The sequence below is a fragment of the Schistosoma haematobium genome, chromosome 5, assembly GCF_000699445.3.
Source record: "Schistosoma haematobium chromosome 5, whole genome shotgun sequence".
NCBI classification, from domain to species: domain Eukaryota; kingdom Metazoa; phylum Platyhelminthes; class Trematoda; order Strigeidida; family Schistosomatidae; genus Schistosoma; species Schistosoma haematobium.
In genome coordinates this window covers 4,817,404-4,829,570 of record NC_067200.1, presented here as the reverse complement: position 1 = coordinate 4,829,570, position 12,167 = coordinate 4,817,404, and the positions used below count along the sequence as shown (strand labels likewise).

Sequence of the window (12,167 nt, the reverse complement as noted above, 5' to 3'; positions counted from 1 at the left end):
ACCTCATATTTACTCCACCCGGTTTACCGTGATCATCGTACTGTGATAAGCCAACAGCAACACTAATCAAAGTAGTTGGCACATTTGAAGCAGTTAGGAAGTAAACGTGCCTCTTTTTACTTGTCTATATATATATATATAAATGTTTGCCATTTTTCAAGCTAAATGTGTGTGCGTCTATTAGTGTACAGACCGTGATGTACATACTGTCTTTATTGATGTTGCCTTCTTTTCCGTGACGAGAGTATTGTTTTACTCATCGTCCATTACTTTGTCGCATCAACCATCCCATCAAAACTGTCGTGATGCACTAATCTTCATTCCTACACAAAGATGTAAGTAGTGGTTTTTCAGATGACGAGTCACAAATAGGGAGAAAAGCGCATCATATATTCCATTGTTGGTCACCAGCCATCTTTCGTTATACAGATTGAGTTATATTGCGTGAGAACTAGATGAGGACAGACGAACGTATTGTATTCGGAATTCGAAAGCGGACAGTCTTCAAGTACAAAGGTATCATTAATTTATACAAACGTCATAGACCTGTAAATCGTATGCATTGAGGAATAAGATTTAAAAAATTGAGAATTCTGTCTGATTCATCGCATTGAATATAACATAACATCACGTTCCATCATTTCTGTAATATCCAATAAAATATTCAAAGTAATATTGATTACCTCTTTAATCTCAGTGTAAACGTGTTTGTTTAATGAACAAACATATTTCTGTTGACCTCTATTGTTTATAGAATCAACTATGATTATACTTTGTTATCATTGATCACCTCATTCTATCTCAATAATCAAATAATACTACAATGTATGTAGTCTATTCTGTTCAGTGAGCGTTATAAGAATGTTGTTTTGAATAAAACAACATCGTTTTCTAATAATATGTTGTTTATTTGACTGAAAATCACCTACATACAGAGATCGAAGATGAGTGAAATTCTCATTCTACAAATTGTCACTACTTTCCTAAAAAGATGAAGTGAAAACAAATCTTCTGGTTGTCAATTCATAGATGGTCTTGCACCATCCACGAATAAACACTCCAATCATTTACCATCCCAGCTGTATTTTTCAACTAACTTCACTGTTTATGATAAGGATAAGTCTTGTTTGTGATTCCTGATTTGTCACACTTCTGATAGATTCAGATACACCAGGGTGAGTTGCATGGCGTAAAACATGGAGTGTATCTCTTTGGTGATGTGAAATTAAACTACTACGGTGAACACGACAATGCTTGGATCCATGGATTAATCTGGGCTAGGTCACCGTTAGAAACCCGGAAGCACCGGAAGGCCGTTTAGTATAATGTTAAAATTACTGCTATCTCAACAGATACCCATTCAGACAATATTATAATGCTGTTTAAAGTTTTGTTAGAAAAAGAAAAGTCTCATATATATTCCATCATTTGATGCCATTAATAACGCTAACACTCCATTTCGAGAAAATCTGAATGACTTTAAAAACCTTCTACAAGTTCGTAAATTTTCTGGTACATAAATTTCATTTTAATAATTTGAAAGATACTTCATTTTAATTAATGTACACATTCTTGGAGGTGTTAGATGCAAACTAATGTTTGAACTGAAGAATAACTGTCTAGGTGGGTTAGATACGCGCTCTTGTCCGGTTGAAACCAAAACAGTGTGATTGGGTAAACTGACCGTTCTGAAATTCTTTATAAATTTAAATGTACCCTATTACCTAAACAAATATGACCACCCAGCTATTCAGCCAATAATTGTTCAATGAATCGAATCTAAATTACAATAAATAAGGAAGTTGATAAAGGATGCGAGAAAATTACCAATCGCAACACATCAATGTTGTTTCATCCTGTCTGGATAGATCACGCACAGATTCGTTCAAAAGATACTACTTGACTGCTTTATAACACAGTCTTTCAACCAGATTTCACTCAAGAGTGAGTAGTCAAATAACGAAGCATTGAGGTGCTTTGTTGAATATTGATGCCGCATTCCGATAGTTTAGTTTAAAACAATGGTCACACAATCACGTATACACGATACTGTTAATTGACAAGTGCAATGTTGTAACCTCTTGTGAAATGACCCATGTTTTTATTGAATGAAAACAATGACATAAATACAAAAAATTATATTTTTATATTCTACCAACAAAGTGACATCAGTCATTACGTAAACAATCATCAATGTGATATGCAGTTCCATGAAACAATTTTCAATGTATTGAAATGATTAAAAAAATTGAAAGTGTGTTTACTAAACTAAAAAATGAACATAACAAAGTCAACTTGATGAAAACAAGTGACAAGCTGTTTGTTGGGACTATGGATAAACTCTCTTCCTTCTGTAGAACAACAGCCAAATGCCACAGCCAATGCCCACAGTAAGGAAAGATAAAACTAATGGTACAACGATGTACACGTATGGCAGTGATTTTCTTTTCTCAATGTCCTCAGTTATATCTGAAGTCACGTTCTGAAATGAACGAAACAGTATAATGATTACAAAATATCAAATATTTACCAAATGTGATTCAGTGTTTCCACTAGTCTTCTTCAATTCATTTATTAGATCGGTTTCAGTGGTTGTTAGAGTTGTTGTATCTTTGGTCATGTTCTGAAAAGAACGAAATGGTATAATGATTACAAAATGTCAAATATTTACCAAATGTGATTCAATGCTTCCACTAGTCTTCTCCAATTCATTTCTTAGATCAGTTTCAGTAGTTGCTAGAGTTGTTGGTTCGGTGGGAACATTGGCAATCAAGATCTTCAGAAGAAAGAAACAGTGGAAATATAATTAAATATCAAATATTTCACCATTCATTATACACTATTGTCAGTACTGATGACAGAAGTGAATTCAACAATTAGTAACATAATTTACGTTTGCACTATGTGATCAATGAATAATGATTTAGGATATCTGCTACTGATTTGACGGTCAACGTGGTGAGTACACATTATCCTACAACTAACTGACAACTTATTTCTGTGATGAAATTTGTTTGCCGGATGGTTCACCTTATCACAATGTAAATAATTAATAACGAACCAATAACTGACGGCCTTATCGAATCAATGAATCCAGAACACAAATTTCTGAACAGGGTATCAGGAATATCTGTTCTGAAATTCAACAATGTGAGTCCACGAACTTTCACTTTTCAAACATGATGCAGAATTTATGACAGATTATTTTTCATCATTCAAACTGATCTAATCGTCATTTTGTAACGATTCACACATACAGACGGTTTCATATTGGACATTGAGGATCACTACACATTCTATGAGCAAGAGAATTAACATTTTTTCAAGCACAGGTGTCAAATGACGCTTCTGTCGATTGCTGAATGTCCACATGGAAACATAGTATCGTGCTCATATCTGATGAAAGATCATCCAAAGTATACAATACACTACTTGTTAGCAACAAAAAAATGTATTTCCGAGTAAATAGATTTACTATGTAGAATATGGTAATATTGAAAACAATCTGTGAAGTCTACCAATTACTTACTTTATTCTTGCAGCCATTTACTTTGAATTCATGAAGATCCTTATCATTGCTGGTAATGCACATGTTGACTGTTTCACACCAAATGCACGTTGTACTTGATGTTAATGGGTCTGGACATGCTTCAGTCGAATCGTGTTTTGAGCATTCTTCAGTGGGAAGAATGAGGTGATTGCATTTCAGGTTATCAAACAAAAGATAGGTGAATTACATAACATACAACTATAACTCGATGATATAATGATGGTTTCGAAGTTAGGCGACTATTTCATTCACTAGGAATTTGTCATCACGTCGCGCGATGAGAAATTCAGCACACTTTTGTTGACATTCACATTTCACGACAACATTTTGGTTTTGAATGAAAATACATCCATAATGAATAACACTTTATTCAACGAATATTAAAGTCGATCTAAACATTACATTATGAAATGATCCTCTCAGTTGTCGAGATGGTAATTTTATGTCCTCCCACATGATAAAGTAAAAAGTGTGCAAGATTACTCAGTGTACATATTCATTAGAACGAGAACATAATCATACCATGTCACTCACACTTCACGACAACATCGCGGAACTGAATTAAACTAAGTTGAATGTTTAACGATGATTATTGACGTGCGGATTTGGTAGATTTTGATGACTGTTCTCATTCAGAAATATATACACTATGCTATCATCTGGTTCAGCCAAGCCCACTGCATTTAATTTCTAACAGATTTCGAGTTTCGTCCACTGATATCAGTCTGATAATGAAAACGTGTCTCGTATACCGATTCAACAAGTTAAAACTGGTAAATAACATTGAGAACTCGCTCACACTGACTATTTTGAAATCTGTGCAGGAACGTCAGTTGTTCCCAAACAATAAATTCACTTATATTTATGTTAATTCCATCGAAATAAAGAGATTTCAGTTGACCTATCGTTATGGAATGTTTCAAACTATGTGATCACATTATACTCTGTATGCTGTCGGCCAGTACGTCACACTACCTGGATCATGAACATTCACCGATACTAAATTATATTTTATCCAACGAATATTGGAGTCAATCTGAACATTAGATTATCGAATAATCTCAGCAGAAGTGATTTTATTTCAATACTCCAACATATGACGAATGGAATAGCGTTTGCGAATACTCACCATACATATCAATGAGAAAGGAAACACTTACCTAACATGAAAATCCTCAGTATTTTTGATACTGTACGAGTATCTACTGCTTATGGTATATTGAAATCTGAACACCTGACTTGTCTATACATTCAATTTATCGGATGAGTAGGATAAAAAAGAGTGTTTGGAAACTGAGATATTATTTCCAAGTCAACTACAATTTCATGGAGTGTTTTCACGATCTTAATAGCTAAGGAAAATTCATTATCACATGTAGCAAGTTGAAAAAATAAGGACACTTCCAAGTCAATGCACAATCAACTAACTGACAAACATTATCTCATCTATCGTCTTGTAACATCGTGTACGCTTAAGTGAAAGTTATCAGCGTGAGGACATGAAGGACATCACTCCTTCATCATTCTAAATAATCAACGGAGAATCCACGTATAGAATGGCGTGATTTGATACTAGCAGCCAAATATCATTTAATTATTTACTGAAATTGCACGTGAAATTTTCAATTTCTTGAAACAAAACCGATGCAGTGAACTGTTAAAATAGCCATTCCTGACAAAATAAGGTTTAACATACCACCGAGAGGTTCCCACTCCACTAACGTTCCATTTTGGATCCATATTTTAGGAACATTTATTTCAGATACTTTCTTATCTTGTGAAATAAATTTTACAGAAGAAAAAAACCGAGGTTTCGTTAAACTAGTGACTGTTAAAAAATGGGATTGACTTCTCTGAATATCCATGATGAAGATATTCACACACCATAGTTATATTACTCAGTATACCAGGTTAGGCGTGCGTCAGCACACGTGGATCGTGAAGTTCATTGTTTACGGAATTCAGCACATAAAACAGAAACAACACCAATAAAATGTCATTAAAACAACGACAGTCGTTTTTGTGACACGACCAAGGCTGTCGGTTGCTCGAATGAAGACACAGATACTTGATTTAAGTTCACCTGAATTCAGTGGTTCACTGTTCAAAAGAATTGATCAAAACACGCGGTATTGTCAGGACTAGTTTGAACTTTGATTTATTATCACATATTATATTAAACTTCGCTTCAAGATGTGTGAACACATCATCTACATTGAATTTTCAATAAACAGTAGTGTTTGGACAATGAGTTTACCAGAAGCATTCAGATTTTATTTCACACGTTTTTCATAAACACTTCAATGATACTTCGATCAATCTGCTTTCACACAACACTACTGAATAATGTAGACTGTAAGAAAGATATATTAGATCACAATGACAGAATACAGCAAATTTCTGTATTGATGTGGTGATCCAAGAGTACATAAAGAAGTTAATATTAGGCTAACACATGACTGCTTGTGAAGGCGGATGTTAATCAAAATGTAAATAAGATTTGTCACCTTTTTCTCCGCAATGAAACCATCCGTAAATGCTCGACGGCTTTTCGGTTTTGGCAATCATCCTAGGAATCTGAAAAGATGTAACGGAAGTCTGAGTAAACACCTGTCAACACACAACCACCCTTATCAAAGCCAACCAATCACTGAAGGAATGTGTCGTCATTTACATCACTTTACACAAGGACAACTAGTTACACAGTAGGCATACTGATCTCCTCACTTTCCTCAGGAGTGTGCCTCATCTAGTCTACGAGGATAATCTGACTCACTTCAGTTGTCAACTTCACTGAAATCCAATGGACGGTCTATCTACCATGCAATGATGCGCTACACTGTGGGATGAATATCTACGTCGGTTGACGGAAATGTGATTGTGAATAACTGCAATGCTGCTGCACGTGAATTTACTGTCATGTGCAGGAATTGTGTTGATGTACTCACTTCCATCCATTACCGTACATACAATTCCTGATTACCTCGAAGCAATCAAAATGGATTCAGCTCAACACAAATGAAATCTTCCATCTCACCTGCGTTTTCTAGTTACCACGCATCAATTGGATTTCAAATTGGTGAAGTACTAAGTGCTGACATTCGAACAAGTACACACTGAGAGACGATCAAGTTATTAACAATTTATCTCGCAGATTATTTGACGATGAAATTTCCAATTAGTTGGACTTCAGAAGACGTATTAAAGCTTGACAGAAAGTGACTGTGTTGGAAAGCACTATAAAATACATTGTTTGTCCTTAATCGCCTCAAGGACGTCAGAATTTCTATCGATAACATTTGACTTCCAATACTTCACTCTTTTTAAATAGTGCTAAAATAAAGTGTGTCATTACGGCGTTAAAAATTGTTGATATCCTTCTATCGTGTTCAATGTATCTTGATGCATTCGACGGTGTCGATTTGCGCAAAGTAGTATAGCGATCCGAAATTCATCAAACAACACTACATTACCATTCAAATTTGCAACTTACGTTCTCATAATAGATTGATATCTTCCCATTCGGATGTATCAGAGTAGTTATTTTGAATACAGGAACTGCAAACAGAAGACTATCGTTATTCAGAATTTAAGGCATTAGTGTCATTGTTGGATGCGAAAGTGTATTTGTCTACTTGCAAAGTGCTCAGTCTTAGGCAGGTATTTTCCTCGTTATCTCAAATGTTTTCTTTGGTAGAATTCGTAATAAATATAATCTAGTGAACGTCGCGCAAATAAAGCAAGCATGCAACCTTCAATATAAATGTCAGATAACTAGGTTCCGAGGCTGTATTGCAACCCGTTTTCATATTGAAATAATAAATCATCAAGCTTCCAAATAAATCTGATAGTTGATGAGTTATTGGCATTCGCTCAACACTCTCTATAATTACCCATGAAAAAATCGACCCTTAGTGCACCTGACATTAGCGACGGTTTGTTTGTTTACGAATAGAACATGGTAACTTATTCGGTTATGCAACGCATTGATTTATTAGTGTTTGGTAACGATGGAAAATGAATAGCTCCAGATTATTCGTCTTTGTAATTTTTTAATTTGAATGGATAATTTTTATGAATGACCGTGTGTTGAGTAACACAAATTTACTTATTTCGGAATACAGACTTCTTATCAAGCATCATTGAAGCCTGTTGACCAAGATGTATCTCTACATTCGTTTATCCACAAGTAAAATGAGTTTAAGACCCAATTTATTCATACGGATTTATTTATTGCACGTCCAATCTAGTATGCTCCAGATTATGTCAACTGTGCTTCAGGTCTCAATCATTGTGTTCAAACAATCGATGGATTCAACATATAAGTCCGCCTTCCTAATTTTCTGGGATGGTTACACTTTATTACCTCTGTCAGTTTTTGAAAGGAATTCAGTGATGTAAAATGAAAAGAAAATGTGTAAGCAAGTACTGCGAATGCTGGTGTAGATATTTGAATATTTCATGTGTAATCAAATAATCATTTTATGGATACATACTTTCATTATCAGCTTCTATATAATAAGACTTTCTGACGGCTAATAATTCCTCTGAAATGATGAAAGTAAAAATATTTGTGTTTTTGTATATATGTATAGTGAACATCCACAGAGAATGAGTTTGGACACGAGTTATCATCTTTCTTTCACGATATAGGTAAACCGGTTGAATTAAATGGGAGTTGCAAGGAGACTAATGATTATTTCAACGATATAATGAATGTTTCTATCCAACCAACTGAGAGGAATATTTTAATTCCGAAGCGTTGATTTTAAAGGCTTCAGACAATCTAATAGACTGATAATATATAAACGGCAATACACATACAAAATCATTTTCTGAAATTGCGTTATTCCAATCGAGCAGCGTTTCCTCAATTGAACCAATTTTTACTCAGAAATTCTACTTTCATGTCACTAAATGGAATAAGTGAACAAAATGAGTGGACTTCATCTCGATGTTGTAGTTGCTCCGGGTCGAATCAACCATGTTATACTAGTGCACTGTTTATGGTAATTTTTTTCATCTGTCATTATTATTATTGACTGTTTTAGATCCATATGAATATGAAAGTCAAAAATGTGATGAATACACAGTGGTTCACAGATAGTTACTATGAGAAATTAATTCTTTGTGAAGTAAGTCAAAGAAAAAAAACTGGACGTCATCAAATATAATTTGGTAGTCCATGTGACTTAATGATCCAAAATGATTTCTCATACAACATTGTTTATTATTGTACAGGTGTTCGGTTTGCTTCGTTCGATTTATTATTACTACTCAATCAATTTGCGTTTATTTTGAAGTGAACCATCGTTTTCACTTGACAGTGGTGAGTACGTGTTGCGTACACATTTTAAAGCATCGATTCACACAAACAGATTAATCACTGTGTACTGGTCAGCACTCAAAATATAACCAGGTCAAATATTGAACCATTTATGCGAAATAAAAGTGAGAAATGAAAGGCGAAGCAAATTATCACCGGATAATAGAGGTACTCACGCCCATCCGAAATATCGGTTTTCACATAAAAACCGTTTCTCACATAATTTTTAATTCCTCCTGAGTACTCTTGGTTGTACACTTCAATTCTACCTGTGTTCATCGAATGAAAAACATGAAATTCAAATGACATTCTGTAGAGAATGAATTAAAGACTTTTAGATTAACTGGAGACAAAATGAGTTTCATGGACCGTAATTAAATTTCTGTAAGGCTTTAAACTGCTTACAAGTTGAACGAAATAAGATATCAGTAGATGTTCTGAAAGCTACAAAGGGCATAAAACTGATTTACTGAAGAAATTATATCAACATTGGTACACGGAATAAAATGTGAATAAACGAAACTCGGTAACAATTTTAGTTCGATGAAAATTATTCTCTTACCAGTAATTAATATTCTGAATTTGATGACTTGAGAACCATAAAACGTAAACAGGAACTTCGGATCGATATCCTGATTATAAGCAAACATATGGATTGAAACATCGTTGCAAAATTTAGTCAACTCACTTTAGTATCAACCAATCTTTCAAACGTGCCGCTAACAATTGGAAGAGACTGATTAGAGCGGATTGTCCGGGAATAATAATAGTGATGAGACTGAATATATGTATTGGAACCGGACTGATTACTTACATATTTATATGCATCACTTTCAAAAATTACTTTTTCGTATTTCTTCAATTCAGGTTTTGTGCAAATTTCATGGCAGTCAAAGAATTTGTAAACTAATACGATGATTGAACAGAGCAGTATAAACTGTCCAGTCGAAAAGATCTGTCTGAAATGATACAGATAAAAATATACAGCCTCATTTCATTGAAACAAATTGAAATTCATTTAACACACTCAATTGCTTTAACTGTACAGTCAACACTCACCTCATCTTCCTGTTCACAACGTTATTAATTGTTGTTACACCTTGTCGTGTTTAAATATTTTTTTCAAGTGTTTGTTTGCTTGTTTCTTATTCGACGATCCAAATTGACCATTGGAAACATCACGTTTCATAGAATCATATGATCATTGTTAACCACTCATCATGGAAGACGAGCTCATCGTAGTGCAATATACTTCTAGCTGTCGTTCTCCAAAGGCTGACACTTATCCACCGTTGGTTGAAATTTCAAGGCCTATATTGATGAAAATTATATTGGATATAATTAATAATATATTAAACTAAGTGAGGGGTTTATATGTAGGTCAAAATATGTGCTCATATTTTTACGAACAAACATTTTCTTATTTGTAATGATTTGTGAACTGTTTACCAATGGTGCATTACTTTGATTTGATAGGTTAAAATCAAAGTAACAAAGCCTGTCTTGATTGGATATCTAGATTTGCATTTTTACATCTGAATTTATGAAATCAATCCTGTCAGACGACTCCATCGTCGTTGAATGTGTGATTGTAACAGTCACAAAAAAGCCCATTTGACCGGCACATTGTACCGTTGGCTCTAAATAGACTTAGCGATCAAAATAGACAAGACTTCTCTATTTGATCAGGTAGAAGTGGACGTGAATGTGTTCACACTAAACGTAATAAGTCAATTACTGTTGAATGATTAACAGTCTACACTTTCGTGAATGAATAATAATTTCAGCGGAACAAGCCCAAATTATTCATGATTTCGTTATAATTGCAAAATGTAACTCTTGGCTGTGTGATGGTGAATTTTGCGCCGCAAAAGAATGTGAACAGTAATCAAAATATTGCTTTCACGAGTGTCACATTCTGTGGTCGAATAAACGGTTGTTGGTTAATTTTGCGAAATCATGAACATCAGAGTTGTTCTCAATTATGCACTAATGTCTGGCCCATTATCAAATTTCTATTATTATTATTCATCGTCATTACATGTGGTAGCAGTATTTTTAGGTAATAATGTAGTTTATTCACTAGGGTTTGATAAAAGTTCACTTTGGTGTTTGTTCACTTCATCGTATCGACGGAAGCAATAGTTACTGGAGTAGTGAACCAATACCATAAAATCACTGTCAATTTCTCATAAGAGAATTTTACATTAATGTCAATGGAAACATAATGTTCTTCATATGGACATGTTAAATAAATATTTCGAGGTTAATAAAATTTATTCAGTATTATGTAGATTATTTATTGTTCGGTTTTCGCCAAGCTATTCTGCTTTGGTGTCACGGAACCTAATGTTGTTCATATGAAAATCATAGTTGACAAACACTTTAGTCAATATCAACTGTATGGTATTGAGTATGAACGGAGTTCATGTTCATTAGTGAAAGAGTATAGCGAATAATACGCTTAGTTCAGAATTGACATGTTCACTTTTATCAAAGTAAAAGATAATGGATATCGATGAACGCAAAATTCATTACACACAAGTGTCATTAATAAAAGAGCTGAACTTATTATTCATAGTCTGAATAAGGTTTAATCTCTTTGAGAAATGTGAATGGGGTTCAAACGTTTCCCTTAACAACTTTTGCAATATATCTCATACTGCCACTTCCAATGTGTCAGTCATGATGTCTGATGACTTTCCGTCCCTCGTCGAACGAATACCATATTCTTGTCCAGTGCTTGATCAGCGTTCTTTGGTCCTCTTCTAATTTCAACTGAAAGATGAAATGACCAAAAATGTCCACGAAAGGTGTTCGACGGTGGCTGTCATGTTGTTGCACAGTTCGGGATAAATCGTACATAATAATTTATAATCCATAAATCACCGTGAATTATCTCATGAATCAGCTAGCGGATATTCGCGTATAGCGGTGACCACCACCCGAACTGACACGACACCTTCAGAAGTTATCTTGTGACTTGGGCATTACGAAGACTCCATGCAAAACTCAAATCCACCAATGTCGTCAAAGATATCATGTTACTGAAGTAACATGGATATCTGTCACTTATTGTTTACTTGTTAAAAACTCAACGACCTTCACAAAACCTGATTCTCGCGTTCTTTTATATGATCATCTGCAATGAAGTCACTAAAAGGCTTTTAGAACTCTTTGGATTCCTTAGCTACATTAGTCTTTTGGATTCCTGTTGTGATACTCGTAGGACTTTTGTCCCCAATCTTCGTAGCTTTGCATTAGCTGATGGACCTGTGGTAACCGTTTAAC

The 12,167-nt window shown here is 34.5% G+C and overlaps 1 protein-coding gene across 1 annotated transcript; it reads right to left on the bottom strand.

Moving 5' to 3' along the window:
* Positions 1 to 2,123: 2,123 nt before the first annotated feature.
* On the bottom strand, positions 2,124 to 10,254 carry MS3_00009005 (uncharacterized protein). Its single transcript, XM_051217345.1, has 11 exons — positions 9,936 to 10,254; positions 9,691 to 9,835; positions 9,565 to 9,654; positions 9,439 to 9,508; positions 9,053 to 9,145; positions 7,044 to 8,097; positions 5,247 to 6,127; positions 3,530 to 3,675; positions 2,672 to 2,776; positions 2,531 to 2,623; positions 2,124 to 2,482 (listed from the first exon to the last, which is right to left on the bottom strand). The coding sequence occupies exons 7-11, from the start codon at positions 5,413 to 5,415 to the stop codon at positions 2,330 to 2,332; spliced, it is 666 nt and encodes a 221-aa protein (XP_051064734.1). The 5' UTR covers positions 5,416 to 6,127; positions 7,044 to 8,097; positions 9,053 to 9,145; positions 9,439 to 9,508; positions 9,565 to 9,654; positions 9,691 to 9,835; positions 9,936 to 10,254; the 3' UTR covers positions 2,124 to 2,329.
* Positions 10,255 to 12,167: the final 1,913 nt, after the last annotated feature.

Excerpts from the sequence above, each read along its gene's own strand:
- MS3_00009005 (XM_051217345.1), bottom strand. The coding sequence starts at position 5,415 with ATGGATATTCAGAGAAGTCAATCCCATTTTTTAACAGTCACTAGTTTA. Across the intron at positions 2,777-3,529 it reads TAAATGGCTGCAAGAATAAA|ATCTTGATTGCCAATGTTCC; the intron begins GTAAGTAATTGG and ends TTTCTTCTGAAG. Across the intron at positions 2,624-2,671 it reads GAAGCATTGAATCACATTTG|AACATGACCAAAGATACAAC; the intron begins GTAAATATTTGA and ends CGTTCTTTTCAG.